Source organism: Diabrotica virgifera, chromosome 2 (assembly GCF_917563875.1).
Source record: "Diabrotica virgifera virgifera chromosome 2, PGI_DIABVI_V3a".
NCBI classification, from domain to species: Eukaryota; Metazoa; Arthropoda; class Insecta; order Coleoptera; family Chrysomelidae; genus Diabrotica; species Diabrotica virgifera.
This window is the reverse complement of record NC_065444.1, coordinates 229,511,504-229,533,392: the sequence shown is the minus strand read 5'-3', so window position 1 is coordinate 229,533,392 and position 21,889 is coordinate 229,511,504. Positions and strand designations below refer to the sequence as shown.

The window sequence follows — 21,889 nt, the reverse complement described above, 5'->3', positions numbered from 1 at the left end:
TGCTTTTCAACGCATGTCTAATTTTAAAAATCGGTTATACCATTCAAAAGTTACCGAGCTACCGAATTATGACTCAATTTCTATTTAAAAAAGGGAAAATGTTTGTGGATATATGTAACGTATGTATTATGTATGTATGTATGTATGTATGTATGTATGTATGTATGTATGTATGTATGTATGTATGTATGTATGTATGTATGTATGTATGTATGTATGTATGTATGTATGTATGTATGTATGTATGTATGTATGTATGTATGTATGTATGTATGTATGTATGTATGTATGTATGTGTGTTGAAAAGTTAAACCAATCGGAATTTTTTTGTGTTTGAAGAGGGGGTCATGGCCGATTCAGAACCGGTGCACCGGTTCTGAATCGGTGTACCGCGGTGTAGTTCTGCACCGCGGTGTAGTTTGTGACTTTTGACCACCCATAAGCCAGCCATAGGACTTGGTAGGTACAAAACGGCATATGTTTTGGGGGTATATATATCTTCGGTTCAAGAAGCGACAGGAGAACCACAGATACACCAAATCAATAGTGTTAAGTTAGGCTTTCAAATGGTGTCTAAGCCGTCAGGATCAGACATAGGCACGGCTCAGTATTGCCGAAAAACTGAAAAACTTAGCTTTGAAAATTTTGGTTTTTCGGCAAATACTCAAAATTTTAACCTACGAATTGCGCCATTAACTGAGCGTTTGTAGGAAGAATCTAACGGTGTATATATCATATCCAGGAAAATTCGAATTTTTAAGTTATAGGCTTCGTAAGTTTGATCAAATCTATTTTCTATGGAAAAAACGGTTTTTAAAACTCAATAATTCCTGTAGTAGCTTCAGTCATCATACTTGACCTTAGATTCAGCAGATACTACTTCTCAATACGTCTCAAACTTATCTTTAATGATCAAAATCAGTTAAGCTGTTTAGAAGTTATTATGCTACAAAAGTATAATCCAATTAACCATTAATGAAATGGTTTATGTAGTTACAGTGGTTACGACGCTAAATTTGATCTGGCAATGAGCAATCCGAGTTCATTTACCCAATATTTATTTCAATCTAGTTCGAATAGAAAAAAAATCTAGTGTACATTCGATTGACACCAGATCATTTGGGAGATAATGCTACAAAGGCGACCATTTATAAAGCTTAACATGTAATCGAGAAACATTACATTCAACTTCATACATTTAATTTATAAATAACTTTGAAAAACTCCTGATACAAGAATAAAAAAACGCTAAACGCCGTAAAAATGAGTGACGCATACTGTTCCAGAAACATAATATTAATTTTAAAATATATAAAATAATAAGAATATTTAATTTTAATTTACATTCATCTTTTTCTTAGTGTAAAATCATTATTTGCTCTAATTTCTTGTAAGCTCGTCAGCCTCCGGCTAATAAAAAATATATGTAAAACAACGCAGTAGTAATTCTTACTCACACCAGACTAGATCGTCTCTCGCGGTCCGCGATAGTTTTCACTTATAAACGCGGGCATTTTCACTAATTCTATTTTCAAATGATCACGAAAGAAAAGGTTTTCTGATTCATCATAAATCATAGTGCAAAAGGCCATGTTGAGCCTCACGTTTTAAATCTAATTATAATATAACAATCGCAAATAAAAAAGTTGTGTAATCTTTCTTTGCTCTAAATTCTGTGACCTCATCCATTCTTCAGCCTGTAAGAACCATCGCTACTGGAAACACAGTCCTCAAGTCCTTTGCAGTAAGGCCTGAAATAACAATTCAGCTCTTTAATGTGGGTAGCGCAGCAAAAAGGCTACCCCATTAGTGGTCCTTTCGATCCCGCATTCTTTGATAAACAGGACTGAAGAAAGAAGGAGGAGGTACCAAAGAAGCAAAAAATCACCGCCGAAGAGGCACAGGAACTGCAAAAGCCGGTATCCCGTTAACCGTTACCCCATATAAAAAAATGGACTCTCCAGGAAATATTTCATAAACACAGCCATTAAAGTTGGCGTTCGGCCTTCGCTTTGCTCCAGATAAGACACACGTGTTTGTAAAAAGTGCGCGGTACGCGGTACTGTAGACCCAGAAACTTTAACGCGAACCGAAAGTGAAGTGCAATTGGATACACTTTTGGTGAGGTCATAACTCTTTTTAATTTACGCATTATATAAACGCTCCATATTGGTGTATTTAGTCACGTATTTATGTAGTAAATATTCGGCATTTATTTATGTATTTTCAGATTTTTATGAACTAATGGCTCTCTGATTTGACACAGATCTTTCTCAGTATTTATTATAGCTAAAGATAGCTGACACTGAAAAGTATTGTATTTACCGGCATTTGATTATTACTATACCGATTGTCTCGCGTAACGCTCTCTATGAAAAACATTATTTGTTTATTAAATTTTGTTTTAAAATATTCTCTTAAATTAAATATAAATTTAGAATCACGTCTTAGTTAAAAAAGACAATTACACTGAACAAAATTGTTCACTCTCTTGGTATTTATTTCGGAATAAATTCACTTTAAATAAAAAATGGAAGGTTTAAAGAAAACGCGAAAATCACTTAAATCCTCAATTACACGTATCTCAAAATGGCTTACAGCCAAAAAAGACACAGAAAACGACATACTGGATTTCGAAAATAGGAAAGAAAAACTTTGCAATCTTTTCACACAATATGAAGAGATACAATTACAAATTGAACAGATTGATGACAGCGAACAGCAAGCAACTGATCGAGCAAATGTGGAAGAAAAATACTTTAACGCACTCAAAGGTTTACAAAGAAAAATAATAGAATTAAACTCAACAGAAAATGAAGCACGTAGTTCAAACAATAATGCTGTTTCCAGTGCTAAGCTGCCTGAAATAAGCATAAAAAATTTTACCGGCAATTTTTCTCAATTTAATGAATTTTTTCAACTATTCGAAACTCTAATTTTAAATAACTCAAGTTTAAATAATATACAAAGATTTATATACTTAAAATCATTTCTCAAAGGAGAACCTTTAAACTTAATTAGCAGTTTAGAAGTAATAGACGCTAATCTTGCTATCGCTATAAAAACTCTAAAAGAGAGATATGATGACAAATCACGAGTCATTAGTACTCTTATAAAAAAGTTGCTAAAGTCTCCATCTCTAGTCAAATGCACTCCACAAGTACTAAGAGATTTTCTTGTACAAACGAAGCAAACGCTTCAAGCTCTTGGTAACCTCGAAGTTCCAATTGAACATTGGGACTCGCTCTTAATAGAAATATTTTTAGAAAAAATAGATTTTGCTTCTCACAAGGCTTTCGAATATGAAGTAGGTTCTAGGAATGTTCCAACACTTAAACAATTCTTTAACTTTTTAGAAAAAAGATGCGATGTTTTAGAAAAACTTAATTACTCTGACACTCAGTCAAAGTCCAATAATAAAACCACTCAAAAAACTGCTCATATATCCACTATAAATGATAATAAATCTAGATATGAAAATTGCATATTTTGTAAACAAACTGGTCATAAAATATATCAGTGTAACCTATTTAAAGACTCAAATTCTCGAGAAAGATTTAATTTTGTAAAGCAAGCACAGCTTTGCAGAAACTGTTTTGGCACTAAGCATTTTACTAATCAATGTATATCTAAATACACATGTAAAATTTGCAATAAAAAACACAATACACTCCTCCATGATGAAAACAATTTTTCTCGCACTCATGAAAATAATTCATTCTCTCCCACTCGAAACAATCAAACTGCTTCAAATTCACATGACGATAATCAAAGTCACCCCAATAGGCAACAAACGCGCTTTAATGCACCACAAACCTCTCAATCACCCTCAAGTATACAGGGTGATTCACAAACTCGCCATAGTACACCACATAACTCTCAAAATTATTTAAATGCTCCTCAAGGGAATAATAATGCCCAAGTCACTCAAAGAAACAATACTCCACATTCATATAATGAATCACCAAACACTTCTACCCACTTAAGCACTCAGACAAATGAAAATTGTCAACTCTCAAACTCACCAAGTCAAAATTCATCTTGCATCTCTTATCTCTCAACTTTCACTCCAAAAACCGAAGTTTTGCTAGCCACAGCGCTGGTAACAATTTACTCTAAAAGTGGACAACCTGTACACGCGAGATGTCTTCTCGATAATGGATCTCAGTCGAGCTTTGTAACAAAAGATTTAGTAAATAAACTAAATTACACTACTACTAATAAAAAATTACAAATATCCACAATCTCTCAAAATTGTTCCATCTCAAATGAAATGGTAAATATTGAATTTTTCCCATATAAAAACAAAGATATGAAATTTAAAGTATCATGTGCAGTTTTGGATGAAATCACGTGCAAAATACCACAGGTACCTCTAGATCGTAGCAAAATAAAAATACCAGCTGACATAAAGCTCAGTGACCCCTCTTACTCCTCCCCAGGTAGAATCGACCTCTTATTAGGTGCAGAAATCTACTGTGATTTATTAAAAGATGGCTTAATTCATATTGGAGCAGGTCTTCCAGTGCTTCAAAACACTCATTTAGGATATGTCCTTTTTGGCAACCTATCTACACAAAATTCATCCAAGAAAAACGTGCATTCTCACTCAAATTGCAATTATTCACTCTCGAATAATATTTCCCTATTTATTCAATCTCACACTGAAGAAGACAACGTAAATAATCTTCTCCAAAAATTTTGGGACATTGAAGAAGTTCCCGAAATAAAACGCTTAACCCCTGACGATGAAAAGGCTGAGGAAATATTTAAAGACACCACACAAGTCCTACCGAATGGACAGTTTCAAGTAGATTTACCCCTATGCACGCCTAATGAAAATAATAAATTGGGTGACTCTTTCCAAATGGCTCGAAAGCGATTTCTAAATTTGGAAAACAAATTTTCAAAAAATAATTCTCTATATAAACAATATAAATCTTTTATAGATGAATATGTTGAATTAGGACATGCAAATTATGTTCCTTTGTCTCTGCAAAATATACACTCAGAAAACAAATATTTCTTACCCCACCACAGTGTAGAAAAGGACACTTCTCTCACAACTCGTTTGCGTGTAGTTTTTGACGCATCGATGAAAACCACTTCTGGTTTTAGCCTTAATGACATTATGTTAAAGGGTTATACCACACAACCAGAACTATTTGACACTTTAGTCAATTTTAGACTTTTCAAGTATGTATTTACATCTGATATAAAAAAGATGTTTAGACAAATCAGAATTAACCCCAACCAAACTTTCTTGTTGAACATTTTGTGGCGTAACTCTCCCTCGGAGCCATTAAAATGTATACAATTAGAAACGGTTACCTATGGAACGAAACCAGCTACCTTTCTCAGTACACGATGTTTAATTGAACTCGCCAACATGCATAAGGAAGAATATCCTCTCGCTCATGATATGCTCATAAATTCGTGCTATATTGATGACATATTATATGGTACAAATAGTATTGAAACACTCACACTTGCGCATGAGCAAATCACTGCACTGCTACAAAAGGCAGGCATATCTCTTCACAAATGGTGTTCAAATTCTCAACAATTTTTGGAAAATATTTCACAATTTTCAACTGACAATACATATGTTATATCTCCAGAAAATCATTTTAATAAAATATTAGGTCTTTGTTGGGACTCTAAATTAGATAGCTTCTCTATTTCAGTACCAGAAATTTGAATAAAAGATTCCTACACTAAGAGACAAGTGCTCTCAATAATCGCAAGCTTTTTCGACCCCAAGGGATTAATTAATCCTGTAATAGTGACTGCAAAAATAATAATGCAAAAAATTTGGCTTTCAAAAATTCAGTGGAATGAAAGCTTAGATCCAACACTCTTAAATGAATGGTTAAATTTTCTCAAAGATATTTCAGCTCTAAAACACTTAAAAATTCATAGACCTTTCTTTATTGAAGATAATATATGTAGTATTCAAATACACGCATTTTCCGACGCTAGTGAAAAGGCATACGCTAGCTGCATATATATTAGAGTAACTTATAGCTCTAGAAACGTCTCTTCCACACTAATCACCTCTAAAAGTAGGGTATCTCCACTAAAAACATTGACTTTACCTAAGTTAGAACTTATGGGTGCTGTTTTATGCAGCAAGCTTACTAAAAGAATAATTGAAATTTTTAATAATAAATTAACTCACATAGATTCAATAAACTGTTGGACGGACTCAGAAATTGTACTTGCTTGGTTAGGCTCACATAGCTCGAGATGGTCACAGTTTGTTGCAAACAGGGTTTCTGAAATACAAGGAAACTCACAGTTTAAATGGAGATATATAAAGTCAAAACAAAACCCCGCAGATATTGCGTCAAGAGGCTTATCAGCTCCTGAACTTGTAAATTCAACATTTTGGTTTCAAGGTCCCTCATTTCTACTTAATTATGACTTAGATTTATCTAGTTATGACTCAAAACCAAAGGTAAGTAAAATACCTGAGGAAAAGAAAATGGTTCATGTAGCACAAGAAAACACTACAAGTTTCATTGAAAATGTATCTCTCAAATTTTCAAATTTCTCAAAATTTCAACGCAGTATCGCACTTATTCTCAGGTACATTCACAATTTCAAGTTTCCAAATGAAAAATGTTTTGGACCCTTCTCTGTTTCAGAATTAAAAAATGCTGAAAATTTAATAATAAAACTTTTGCAGAAAGCACATTTTTCTCGAGAATTTTCTTGTCTGGAAAATAAGGAAATAATTTCAAATAAGACAATTTTAAAACTTAACCCCTTCATAGATAATCAGCAAATGATTCGTGTAGGTGGTCGTCTAAGATACTCAGACGTCCCATATGACCAGAAGTATCCATTACTTCTACCCTCTCATAATCACATAGTAAAATTAATGCTGCATAGAGAACATATAAGATTATGTCATGCAGGCCCTCAAAATACACTTTCTAATTTTCGCTTGAGATATTGGTGTCTAAATGGTCTTAAGGAAACAAAAAGAATAATTAACAAATGTCACGATTGTCTTAAATTTAAGGCAAAGACAGCCACACAGTTAATGGCTGACTTACCACGGGAACGTTCATGTTTCTCCCCTCCATTTACCAATGTTGGACTAGACTTCGGTGGTCCATTTCTTATAAAAAGTTCTAATTTAAGAAAGGCCCCAAAAATAAAATCTTACATAGCGTTGTTCGTATGTATGGTTACTCGTGCAGTGCACATTGAATATTAGTCACAGGTCTCTCTACTGAAAGTTTCTTACTTGCTTTAAAAAGATTCATTAGTAGGAGAGGCTGCCCACAAATTATCTACTCAGATAACGCCACTAATTTTCTAGGAGCTAGAAATCAGTTGAAGGAAGTAGCACTATTTCTTAAACAAAAAGAAACTTCTGAGTCTATACTAAATTTTCTCTCCTCTTCTGAAATCCAATGGAAATTCATTGTAGCCCATTCTCCGCATCAAGGTGGAATTTGGGAAGCGGCCATAAAAAGCGCCAAATATCACATTTTGAGACTTTTAGGCAATACCACTTTAACTTTTGAAGCCTTTAGCACAGTTCTCGCACAAATAGAGGCAGTACTAAACTCACGCCCTCTTTGTGCTATGTCAAATGATCCGAATGACTTTGACACATTATCTCCAGGACATTTCCTAATATTAAAACCAGTTACGTCATTCCCTGAAGAGGAAGTGACAGAAATACCTGACAATAGATTAACGATTTGGCAAAACTACACTAAGATTCAACAATCATTTGCCAAACGCTGGAAAATTGATTATCTAAATCAACTTCAGAATCGCCCCAAGTGGTTAACACCACAGAAAAACCTTGAAGTAAACGACTTAGTTCTGTTAAAAGAAGATAAAGTTCCACCCCTTCACTGGCCATTAGCAAGAGTTGTAGAATTGTTTACTGGTAAAGACGGTAAGGTCCGTAGTGTTAGAATAAAGACTAGGGATGGATATTTTAACAGACCTATTACAAAACTCTGTCCTCTTCCTGTGGACAAAGTAGAAACTTAAAATTTTAATTGTTGTTAAGTACATCTTTATATGTATTGCTCTAGTTTAAGAATATGTAATTATTTCTTGTATCACTTTAAAGTTAAGTTTACTTATTTTCTCAGATCACTTTTTCTTTCATTTTGAAGTAAATACTTCAACGCGGGCAGTCTATGTTCCAGAAACATAATATTAATTTTAAAATATATAAAATAATAAGAATATTTAATTTTAATTTACATTCATCTTTTTCTTAGTGTAAAATCATTATTTGCTCTAATTTCTTGTAAGCTCGTCAGCCTCCGGCTAATAAAAAATATATGTAAAACAACGCAGTAGTAATTCTTACTCACACCAGACTAGATCGTCTCTCGCGGTCCGCGATAGTTTTCACTTATAAACGCGGGCATTTTCACTAATTCTATTTTCAAATGATCACGAAAGAAAAGGTTTTCTGATTCATCATAAATCATAGTGCAAAACGCCATGTTGAGCCTCACGTTTTAAATCTAATTATAATATAACAATCGCAAATAAAAAAGTTGTGTAATCTTTCTTTGCTCTAAATTCTGTGACCTCATCCATTCTTCAGCCTGTAAGAACCATCGCTACTGGAAACACAGTCCTCAAGTCCTTTGCAGTAAGGCCTGAAATAACAATTCAGCTCTTTAATGTGGGTAGCGCAGCAAAAAGGCTACCCCACATACAATATTCCAGCTACAAAAGATCTGATATGAATATTACGTGGCGCGAAAATGTATTTTCATTTTGATGCAAAACAAAATTCTAGTTTTATTTTAAAAGATTTTTCCATAATATTTGCTAAATTTTTTGAAGTAAACGCGCCACAAAATAGTTTCAAAATTCAAAAACTAGAATTTTGTTCTATCAAAACTATTAAAATAAAACTAGAATTTTGTTTTGCATCAAAATGAAAATACATTTTCGCGCCACGTAATATTCATATCAGATCTTTTGTAGCTGGAATATTGTATGCGCGGCTCCTTTTTACGGCGTATAGCGGTTTTTTATTCTTGTTAGAATATAGGGGTAGAAAAACGACTATTATGTAAGTATCTTACATGATCTGTTTATTTTCTAAAGTTAACATATTTTAATAAAGTCAAATATTATTTATCATTCATTCATTCATTATTACATATGTATATTTTCTTTAAAATGATGTTACATAATGCTGTAATTATTTTTAAAATTGTTTCGATTTAACTCTAGCAAGTAACCATCGTAAACTTCACGAGACCTGTGGATATTTGCTCGTGTTTTCTCGGATCCGAGCATGGGCTTTCCCTTGCTAGGTTCAGCGGCCGGTTATGGTAGGGGAGCAAAGTATGCTAAATGTGCAGTCACTCGAGCGCTTTGGAGACCTATTGGGTTGTGAATAGTAGGTCCTAAAACCAAAAAAAGTTAAGTAACATTTTCCATTTTAGTGGGCGCTTGCCATTTTTAAATTTAATTTTACATTTCCAACAATCGTTTTTTCCGATTATAACGCCATCTATGCATAATTCGAAAAAATGTTTCGAAGAAAAGTTACTTATTTTTTCGTAAGGAATCCAAATCTGTAATAAAAAATGGGGGCTCCTATTTAAGATTTTAAAGTAACCCCCCACCCCACCTCCGTGGGGGGCCGTGTTTGGTGCCATTCGATAGATTTTTTAAAAATATTAAATAAGTGTATTTCACAGTTTTTTCGATCTGATGTTCATTTCGCGAAATATCGCGGGATTCGTATTTAAAATATTAAATTTACCCCCCACCCCTCTCCGTAAGAAGTCGTGTTTGGTATCATTAGATAGATTTTTAAAAAATATTGAGCACATATTTTTTACTTTTTCGGTCTGTCATTCATTTCGCGAAATATTCGCTTTTTTCTTGTGAAATTTTGGGACACGCCCATTTCCATACGCCCGGCTCAAATCGTCAGATTTTTGTAATATACACTCTTTTGCATGTACTTAACTTACTTTATCTTAATCTGACAATTTCGAGTTTTTTTAAGGATAGATTTTTATTTTCGGGCCCCCCTTAACGAACTCCCCTGTGTTAAGAGCCAATATATGGTAGATGTACATCTGCAGGGTACCAGGTTTCTCTCCATATGATAATCTGACGCGCTCGAGTAACTGCAAAAATCCCCGCTTGGGCTCCCCTACCATTAGTTTAAAGCCGGATTTATTTTAGGACGGGGCGTGCACGACACGTGCCGTGGAACAATAGACGGCGCACGTCCCCATTGTCGCCCCGTTTCGTTGTACTATAAACTAGCCCATGCTTTTCATAGTAGACGAATCTTTAACGTGCCCCGTAAGATAGCTGTGTTGTCCACATCCCCGTCATAAGATAAAGCCCAAGTTATCAGCGGCCTATCGGTACGTTATTGTGTTTTTTGTATAATTAGTCACGTAGGTGATTTTGAAATCCAATAGTCTCCAATAGTCGTAAATATTACGAGGGTTACATTTAAAGTGATTCGTTTGCTAAAAGAGACACTCTGAAATATAAGGATTATAATAATAATAGCGGGAAATTGTAAACTAAATAAACCATTATTGGACAGACAGTGTCTGTCCAATGAGTGAGTGAGAGAGACGGAAAAAATGTATCAAGGGGATCTTGAAGATAGAGAAAGCAATTTTTTATTTTTATTTAGCGTATGGCACCTGACACATTTACATTTACATATATTTTGTATAAGAAAATACATAGGTTCACAAACGTACATCTAACTTATTTACATAGTCTATCGGCTCTCGAGTCGCCATCAGGAAATCTTCTGACCTGCCATGATATGATCTTGTGAAACACTGTTCTGTGATGTGATAGATGGTTTGTGGTTGTCCACAGTCACAGAGTGGGGATGGTCTTTTACCCAATTTGTGCATCATGTAACCACATCTGCCGTGTTGGGTTCTGATTCGGTTCAGCATAGACCATGTGTTGCATGGTAAGTCAAAGCCTGGTGGTTTTTGTGTGATGCAGGGTAAAAGAAAGCAATGCAAATGATGAAGAAACTCATAAGAGCGCAATACTCTACAAGGAGGGATGGAACTAGAGGGGGATGTCACTTATAACTGAAACTTCCTTTTTTATTCCACTTATGTGTATGAGTTGTTAATACATTATTTTTAACAGTAACTAGGGTTTCATTACAAAAGAAAAAAAATAAAAACGCAAAAAGTTATCATCAAATATTGCTCGTAAAATTTACGAAGGTTACTCTTAATATTTATATTCTGCAAAGGTTACCTTTCTGTACAGGGTGTTTAAGAACGTCCAATCCATGAGTTGTAGATTCTAGAAAGAAAATCACACCGAGAGTGCAGTACGGCTAAGATAGGGCAACATATTTCTAATGGGGAATAAACGCACAGGGTTGTCGGTCTTCACCAGTTGTTGATTGCTCTCTCAAGAGCGTCGCACAGAAACTGTGGCAACACTGAATGCACATTCCTATCTTAACCGTACTGCACTCTCGGTGTGAATTTCTCAATAGACCTCAAAATATTAAGATTTAACCCAAATCACTTAAATAAAGTATGGTTCCTTACTGAGTTACTTAAAAATTTAAAAATTATTATTTTGTTCATATTTAATAATTAATATGTTCCAAGTACTTTAAAACCATTTGCTGTATCCTTATCATACTTGGCAGAAAGTGTATGAATTTTACACCCTACTAAATTATTTTAGATAGGTAATCGTTTCTGGCTAGTACCAGAGGCGTACGACAGGGGAAAGTGACTGGTTAACCCTTCCCAAATTCTACGCTACTGACTTAGTTGCTATTTTAGTGTTCATCACTTAAATAAAGTATGGTTCCTTACTGAGTTACTTAAAAATTTAAAAATTATTATTTTGTTCATATTTAATAATTAATATGTTCCAAGTACTTTAAAACCATTTGCTGTATCCTTATCATACTTGGCAGAAAGTGTATGAATTTTACACCCTACTAAATTATTTTAGATAGGTAATCGTTTCTGGCTAGTACCAGAGGCGTACGACAGGGGAAAGTGACTGGTTAACCCTTCCCAAATTCTACGCTACTGACTTAGTTGCTATTTTAGTGTTATATTTAGATTTTCCAATAATTTTTATACAAATAACATACTTTTCATTCGTAACGATAAAATCATTAGTTTTCGAGATATTTGATGTTAAAATTTAAGCGACACAATACGTTAATCAAAATAACTGTGCCGTTTCATTTTTAACTTCAAATATCTCGAAAACTAATAAATTTATCCTTACCAATGAAGAGTATAATTTTTACGTAGAAAGTATTGGAGAATTTTTTACATAAAAATTTGCGCCAAAAATAGTAATTTCCCCAGAGGTGCAGAACTTGGGAGGGTCAACAATTCACTATACCCTGTTGTACGCCTCTGGCAGTACCTAGAAATGTTTATTTATCATAATTTGGTAGGGTGTACAGTAGCCACACCTTATGCCAAATTTGATAAGGGTATATCGAATAGTTTTAAAGTACTGGGTAAAAATAGTTTAAAACCCCCTATAACTCAGTAAGGAGCCAAATTTATTTAAGTGATTTAGATTAAATCTTAATATTTTGAGGTCTAGAATCTATAACTCAGATATTCAACATTCTTAGTGAAACACCATGTATATTCCATATTTCTACAGGATGCATGTTACACCATTAAAATTATTCCTATCAAACTTTGGATTATATGGCGTATAGTCAATGCCGTTAGAATTAAGATATTCTAATGTATTTAACAGATTTTCGCAATTGAAAGGATTATCATTAATACCAATTTTTTTTACATAAGGAAATGATTTAGTAAAGTTTTTAAAATCAAGCAAAAGTCTTGAATACGTATTATCTATGTACAAGATTTCTAATTTTTTAAGAGTTTGAAATGATAGCTCAAAAGAATAATAAAACAAATTAACATTATCAGATATATTAAGAAACCTTAAGTTCTCTAATCCAGCAAATCCACCAATTGGTACAGTAGAGATTTTATTGTTGTCTAGCCTCAGTGTTTTAAGATTTTTTGTGCAAAAGAAAGTTTGGTACTCAATTACTGATAGTAGGTTGCTATGAAGATGCAATTCAACTAAATTTTGAAATAACCTAAATGTTTGTGTATCAAGTTTTTCAATAAAATTCTTTGATAGGTCTAAATATTTAACATTATTCGGACTTCCCAGTTTTGAGGTATGGACGTTTTTTATAGAAGACGAACTAAGACTAAGTGTAAGCAAATCTGGTAAACCATTAGTGATTGCTGTTAAGTTAACAACGGTCAATTTGTTTCCTTGCAAGTGTAATTTTTTTAGTTTCGAAAGTCCAGTAAAAGTATTATTTTCTATTGTATTTAAGGCAGAATTGGAGATAATAAGAACTTATAAATTACGCATATCCTTAAATGTGTATTCTTTTAGCGACATTTTATTTTGAAATATTTGTGAGGCATCTAAATAAGTTAAACTCGTTAAACCGTTAAAAATATTATCTTCAGTGTCGTCAATTGTGGTATTTATTAATTTTAAAGATTTTAATAGTGGTAAATTGACAAAGCAATTATCCTTTAGCAACTCTATTTGAGAATCTTCTATAGTTAAATTTTTAAGAAAAACACTTGAAATAAATCGTTCTCCTACTATACCAGTCAACTGAATTATCATTTTGTTAATTCTAACAGTATTATCAAAGACTATTGGATTTGATATTGAATTAAGAAGTAAGGTCCCGATATTGACCATATGAAATGTATATTTGTCAATTCCCTGTATATTGTTATTTTTCAAGTTTACTTCTATCAAACAATTTATGTTGCTAAAAGCATAAGGTTCAATCCTCGATATTCCCAAATCAGATAAGTCCAAATATCTCAAATTTTGCAAATTGTAGAAGGCTTTTTGAGAAATAGTATCTATTTTTTTCACAAGTAAATTCCGTATTTAGAGACTGTACAAACTTTAAATTGGAAAAAGCTTTTGGTTTGATATTGTGAATAGGGTTCCTCTGAAGATTAATATACTTGACACTAATGTTGTAGTAGGTATAGCTTTCCAGTACTTCAATTGCATTGTTAGACAAATTAATTAAATAGATTTCAAATTCGAAAAAGCGTACTGTTCAATCTTCCTTATTTTATTGTCTGATAGGTCAATATTTTGTAAATAATCAAAATCATCAAAAGTGCTGCTACCAAGAGTCAATATGTTGTTTTTTCTAAGAAAAATATTTTTTAGAACCCTTTTAAGATTACTAAAAGTTGACTCATAGATAAACAATAAATTATTTTCACTAATGTCAATGGTTTTTATAAATACCTGGCCTTGAAAAGTATCTGGAGGAATATGGCTTATAAAATTGTTGGAAATATTAAAGAAAGATAAATATGTACAATTCAATAGTGATATTTGAGATATATTTGTAATTCTATTAGAAGAAAGATCTAGATGCTTGAGTTGTGGTATCCTTGTACAAATTCCATCTATTTCCTCAAGGGCATTACCACTTAGATTTACGAAGACGGAATAGTAACTGGAACTGGAAGAACAACAATTTATGAAAAATGTGTTACTTATTTTTTTTATATTAGAAAAAGATAGATCAATAGTAGTAATGGCTGAGTTTGCTCCAAACACTTTATTGGATAATACAAGAAAATTGTTGAAGCTCAGATTAAGTATAGAAGCTTGGACATATTGAAAATAATTTTGAGGAATATTGCTTAAGTTATTGTTCGAAAAATCAAAAATATGTGAGCGTATATTGGGTATTTTATTACTATCCAAAACTAGAAAATCTGTATCGATGCAGTTAAACTTAAATATGTTTCCTATGTCTAAAGAATTATTAGGTATAAAACTGGAATAAAAATTATAAACACTGTAAAAGTAGCTAGTACCAATATACGAAATATTACTGTTCCCATGACCTTCAATTTTTAACAGCTTCTTCTTATTTTGTAATGACAGCATTTGTAGATAATTGTAACTTAAATCTAAATATTGTATATTTATGTTGTACTCAAATTCTGAGAAAGTCACTAATTTATTATAACGCAAATCTACAAAATCAAAGCTTATATAGTCAGAAGCTGGTTTTACTATGGAAATTTCATTATTATTTAACCAAATTGATGACATTTGTTTCAAAGAATTAAAATCAAGTTCAGAAATTTTGTTATAACTTAAATCTAGATTAAAATAATTGGTATATGATAGACCAGTCAACCATGCTAGATTTGTGATATCATTTTGGCGTAAGTTTAGTTTATTCAGATCTTTAAATACCCCAAATGTATCGCTACTGACAGCATCTACTTTAGATCTCTGAATAGTTAAATATTTAATTTGAACCTCTGCTGGAGATAAATCATATGAAAAATCTACAAACGGTCGTATACTGGAAAAATCAGAATCTTCAATGAAAATTTCATGTAAATTAAACATTACATCTTTCTTGCGAAATAGTTTCATGAGGAGATCATCTTGGCCTATCCCTTGACATTTAAAAATAGGAGAACTATAGTTACATTCTCCACATAAACTGAATACAGCCGGGAGTGAAACCAGTAGCAGCAATCCAATCATTTCCCTGAAATATGAATATTGTGTCTATGAAAAAAAAAAAAACAAACAATTACAAAGCATTTGTTCTTTTTACTCAAACAATAATGATAAAAGAAAAAATAAATTAATGAAATCCTTTGTAACAATTATAAAAATGATTAAAATCATTTTAAGGGCTACAATACAGAACGTTTTCGATATTTAAAATATCATCATCAGTGTTTAGAACTGGTTGATCACAAGCTGAGCCATCAAAGATATACCAAGGTATAAACCCGTTAAATGGTATAAAAATTTGTTATATTAGCACAGTTGCTTAAAATTCCAAACGATAGATACAATTTATTAAGATTGGGCCCTTAAGCTAAGGATGAGGCTGGCTAAGGGCCCAATCTTTATAAATTTTAGCCATCGTTTGGAATTTTAAGCAACTGTGCTAATATTAACAAATTATTATCCCATTAAAGTGTTCATACTTCGGTATTTCTTTGTTTGCCTTGTGATCAACAAGTTCTAAACATTGATGATATTTTAAATATCGAAAAACGTTCTGTGATGTAGCCCTTAAAGGGATTTTAATAAATTATATACCTTTTCTGTAACTCTTTTCTTATGGCCTGTTTAAGTCCAATAATATTTTATATGGGATAAACCCTCAACTGATTGTAATAAGAAATATATTTCATATTTTTAAATATTGTGTTTAAAAATAATTACATTTTTGTATCTAAAAAATGTTTGACGTTTCGATTTCCAATACGGAAATCTTACCAAGTACATCGAGAAAGGATATCAAAAGGGATTAAAGACTGGAATCGTACTAATTGTCACATCTGATCATACTGATATCCTTCGAATACTGAACAGAATGCACAAAACAACAAAAAGTTACATAACAAAATAGTTGAAGTTCTCAAATCAATTCTAATTAACCGACTTGAGTTTCTGGGAAAAAACAAGTATGTAGTTGATGTCGTGCCCCTAAAAATCGGAGTAGGTACCACAAGGAGGAGTACTCTAGCCAGTACTTTTCAACATGTACACTAATGCTGATGATGGTGCAACGGCTTATCTATCTGCTAGTGTTTTGGACATAGAAGAACATCTTACGGACGAGCTTGAATCGTTGTTAACGTACTATAGGGAAAACCAGGTGAACTCAAACGCACGGAAAATAGAAATCGCCCTGTGTCATATTAGCAACGGGGCAGATACAGAAAACTTGAATGTTCAATGAAATTGAGTAACATTATTATATTATCGTCACGTAGCACAACTTCGGTGCTACGAACAATAATGTTACCACCTTGCCCATCTTACTCTCGGAAATTACGGCATTTAGGTATAGCGAATATTTCATGAAAAATAATTAGTATTTCTTAAGGATTTTAAAACGCAAAAACTATACTGAATATATATATTATATATATATATATATATTATATATATTATAAATACACCATTTGAAATAAGACATTTCATTAGATTTACAGAAAAAGGGAAAATCTCTACTAAAAAGAATAATACAGAGAAAACAATTGGACGGAAAAAATAGAAACCTTTTGATGACATCGATTAAAACGTGTGGCGTAAGTAAATAAAAACACTTTTGAGTGTGAAAAATATCAGAGAAAGTTTGTATTATAGATCTAATGACAACATAGAAAAAAAAACAGTTTTGGAGAGATTTTCGTAACATTAAAAATAAAAAATATATATTATATAGTTATTGAAATGTTACATTTTTAGGCCATACCTTGCATTTGTTAGAGGAGTCAATTTTATTTTTGTAATGTATAGGGGGATCAGTAGAAGCTTAAGTTCAAGTTTTTGGGGTCACCACCCTTGTCCCCCGGTCGCCATCTTGAAAAAGGGGTGCATAGGGGTTTCGCGCTATATCTCGTAAACTACCAACCTTACGGAAAATCTAATAAAACATAAAATGTAGCAAATGAAATTTTCTATAATTTTGTTTTACTACTGTCTATCGTCAAGTGACCAACAAAAAAGATATAAAAAAAATAAATAAAATTTTTTTAACAAGTTTCTTTTTGGAGGTTATAACATTTTTTTCAGTTCATTTTACAATAAAATAACGTTAAAGCAATTTTGTAGAGGTATTTTTAGCCAACAATTTCCACTATAAATGTGTCTAATTATATTTATTTATCTAGGTTTTACAGCGCTCCAAACTTGACCAGATTCTCGAATGCTAAGGATACAATAAAGACACAACGTTATTAGGCTTATTTTTCTATCTTACTATTATTTTATTTATACAATTTATTATGATTTTAACGTTCCTATGCTATACTTAATCTATTTTTGACCTTTCTCCCCACTATAAAACTTAGCACTCTAAGCATATATAGAAAAGCTGCAAGAAGTTGTTTGAGGACAAATTCACCGGTCCACAAAAAGAATGACGCAACCGCAAAATGCAAAGTTCTTCAGAAGAGCAAAAAAATCATTTTTAAATATCTAAATTAGGGATTAAATGAAGAGTAATCGTCCAGGAGCATCGGTGTGGTGTTTGTTTTTTGACAACGATGGCTTTTATTTTCATCGATATTAGTTCGAATTTCATTATCTTAATTTAATCGCCCCATTTTCAACCCTATCTACAGTTGCGTCATTATGCATCTGAAACAAGGTCTAACATATCGCGTACTTCAGTAACGACGCAACTACCCTATACTCGCTCAGCAGATTTTTACAGTTCGGTCTTTTTGTATCATCTTTACACAGTATTTTAGAAGTTAATTGCGCAATAAACAGGAATTCACAAAATTTGCAGTTACGTCATTTTTCTTCCTTATCAGACTGAATATCTACTTGCTATTACTATTATTATTATTTATCCTAGGTGGCACAGCAGTCGGTCTCTACTTAACTTATTCTTAGAGTTGTGCTACATATTTGGCCACGTGCAGCCGTATTAAAAATTGTGAAAAGTATTTTAAGTTTTATAGATACTATTGATTTTATATTTTTGTGATTAGATAAGCATTTTGTGTTTTTTGTAAGAGCGCTTCATGAGTGGTGGTTATTTTGTTTGTAAGAAACCTCTGGGAAAAATTATTTGTCAGTGCGAAAGTCGAGACATCTTTACTCACTGTTGTCTGGAAACCGTGAGGTACAAACGATTCGCTAAAAGTGTGACAAAAAATGCATTTAATCTCTTCACACTTCCCCCAACACAAGATGCAGCCCGTTTCCACAGGCTTCGAGTGTATCACCAGATTCAGTTGTGGCTCGGTAAACATTGTGATCCAGAAAATTGGGGCTGGAAAAAGCATGGAAAATTTTGGATACTAATCCAAACTTCCAAGCCTCCAGTGCCTCCGAGCTTATGAAATTCATCTTTAGCAGATGAAATGGAAACTAGAAGTGCGTGTGGTTGCCGAAAATCAGACCTCAAATGTTCAGCAGTGTGCCTTTACTGTGTTGGTGAAAGTTGCAGTAACATCATGGACATATCAACATTAATTATTGAAGACAATGAATTACCGACAATGACGCCAACTCTAACTATGATAGATCATTTTCAACATATAATAATAAATAATATTATTTTGTCTAGAAATTGTCCATGGATTAGGCCTATTGGGGATACCACACAAAAAACGCGCCTCCAGACTCTACCTCATAGATGGCCGTGGAAAGGGTCAAATATAGCTTAATAGTAGCATAGGCATATTAAAATCATAATAAATAAATTTTTATTGTATTCCTATGAAAATTCCACACCTGTAATTTTGAACCAATCAAAATACGTTATTTTGACAGATCACCATGGCAACGGAGGTATTTTATCGGAAATTTTTTGCTCGTGGGGTACCCAACAGCGAATTATAGTGGAAATTTTTTGACGTTTACAATAACAGAACATTTTTGACAGACTGGTTTTTATTTGTTTACATAATTTAAAATAAAACGCCAAAAAATAATTTTCTATCACTTGTAGGTACTCAAAACTTATGTAAAATTGAAGAATATACTATTTTCTATCTTGAAATGGTATTCCCATGCAACTACAATGAGTAGAAATTACGAATTTGAAAGCCTAAATAATTGCTGACAAAGCTATGGCGCGCTATTAATCTGTTCATGCAGCTTTGGATTTTCAAATGCAAATTTGGTGTGGAATTTTCTTACCGAATACCACGCGAAGTCAAATTAATATCCGGAAATTTTTTTTTGATCATGAATATTTTTAGAAAATTTCCCTCGTCTGCGACTCGGTAAATTTTCAAAATATTCATGATCTCAAAAAAATTTCCGGAAATAATTTGACCTCTAGTGGTATTACTAGTGAGAATTAGAGAATCTGGTCAAGTTTGGAACGCTGTAAAACCTAGATGAATAAATAAAATTAAAGAATTTTATAGTGGAAATTGTTCGCTAAAAATCCTCTATACTCTATAAAATCGCCATGATGTCATTTTATTGTAAAATGAAAGGAAACATAGTTATAACCTCCAGAAGGAATCTTCTTACAAAATTTTCTCTAATTTTTGCTTATATCTTTTTTGTTGGTCACTTGACGATAAAAATTAATAGATATAAAATTTTAGAAAATTTGATTTGCTACATTTTATGTGTAATTAAATTTTCTGCATGGTTGCTAGTTTAGGAGATACAGCGCGAAAGCCCTTTGCAGCGCTTTTTACAAGATGGCGGCCGGGTGACAAGAGCGACGACCCCAAAAACTTGAACTTAAGCTTCTACTGAACCCCCTACACATTAAAAAGATTAAATTGACTTATCTAAGAAATGCAACTCTAAATGTAACATTTCAATGGACTTACATAAATCTACTGAGATACAAAATTTAAAAAAATTACCTAAAAGATACTAACCTTAATAGCAGTAGACAGAACATCAATAAGATTATTATAAAGTCTAAAACATGAATATCCAATATCGTTGAGTATCAGTACCTTTCTGAAATGACCAGGCCGATGTTGTTTATTTAAGATAAATGTTGCTTTTATCAGAAATTAACATTTATTTTTAGTAAATAATGATACGAATAAACAAACGTTTATTAAACCAACAATATCTGCTTTGTCCGTTGTTAGAAAGTCTATTATTTATGCTTTAAGATAATTTCAGTATCTTTTAATATTGTAGTAAGTACTTTGTTATTCAGCGGTTCTCAATCTGCGGTACATTTACCACTGGTGGTATATATCATTATTTGTGGTGGTACGCAAAACACAAAATCACAAAAACTCCAAAATCAACACCGCACAAAATAACACAAAAAAATTAAAATAGTATTTTTCACGTTGCAAGTTCAGTAGATAAGACAGGGGGATCCCTTGAGTCCTTCATTGTTTAACCTGATCGTAGATGAAATAATAAAAAAAGTACAAACTAAAAAAAAATTGAGGAAAAGTAACTCAAAATAATCTGCTATGCAGATGATGCAATGCTAATCTCTCAAAATGAAGATGATTTACAACGTATGTGGCACCAATTTAACATAACCGCCAGAAAATTTAACATGTTAATTTCCCCAAAAGAGACAAAATACATGGATATAACAGCAGATCCAATAATATATAAATTGGAGCTGGGAGGTCAGCTAATAAAACAAGTAGTGATGGAATTTAAATTTCTAGGCATCACACTATCTAGCTACGGAAGGCTCGAAACAGAAGTGGAAGATCAAATGAATCGAGCAAACAGAGGCGCATGTTGCCTGAATGACACAATATGTCTTCTTCTTCTTCTTCGCTCTACTAGGATTACTCCTGTTTGTCTGCCTCTTATTCTGCTTCAGTTGTTGTTGACTGTACATTGTCTTTCCACTTTTCGACGGCCTTCCAACGGGTCTTCTGCTATACGGCTTGTTGTTTTTACAGATGTTCGCTAACCTATTTGGTTCCATTCGGTTTACATGTTTGTTCCAGTTTTTGTTTATTGCTTTTATCCACCTGTTAATATTTTGAATTTTGCATCGTTCTCGTATACTTCGGTTGCTTTGTCTGTCTCTTAATGATATGCCCGCTATTGATCTTAATACTTTCATTTCGATATTGTTGATTTGTTGTTTCGTCTTTCTTGTATCGGTCCTTATCTCCACTGCATATGTTAGGATAGGTCTTACTATTGTCTTGTATACTTTTATTTTGCTTTCCGTGGTCAGATATTTGTTTCCCCATATGGTTTCTCGAAGGCAACCACTTACTCTTGGCGCTTTTGTTGCTTGTGTTGTGGTCTCTGTTCTTATATTCCTGTCACTAGTGATCTCTACTTCTAGGTAATTGAATTTCATTACTTGTTCTACAATTTTGCCGTCTAT

The 21,889-nt window shown here is 32.7% G+C and overlaps 1 protein-coding gene across 1 annotated transcript; it reads right to left on the bottom strand.

Annotated features, from left to right (window-relative positions):
- Window positions 1-9,097: 9,097 nt before the first annotated feature.
- Window positions 9,098-20,661, bottom strand: LOC126880936 (chaoptin-like). Its single transcript, XM_050645012.1, has 4 exons — window positions 20,439-20,661; window positions 14,100-15,601; window positions 12,664-13,394; window positions 9,098-9,327 (listed from the first exon to the last, which is right to left on the bottom strand). Exons 1-4 carry the CDS (start codon window positions 20,459-20,461, stop codon window positions 9,187-9,189), a joined length of 2,397 nt encoding a protein of 798 aa, XP_050500969.1. The 5' UTR covers window positions 20,462-20,661; the 3' UTR covers window positions 9,098-9,186.
- Window positions 20,662-21,889: the final 1,228 nt, after the last annotated feature.

Coding starts and splice junctions, on each gene's coding strand:
- LOC126880936 (XM_050645012.1), bottom strand. CDS start 20,461: ATGTTCTGTCTACTGCTATTAAG. Junction 15,602..20,438: donor TTCTGTCTACTGCTATTAAG/GTTAGTATCTTT, acceptor TTCATATTTCAG/GGAAATGATTGGATTGCTGC. Junction 13,395..14,099: donor TTCGAATTTGAAATCTATTT/AATTAATTTGTC, acceptor GTAATTTATAAG/TTCTTATTATCTCCAATTCT.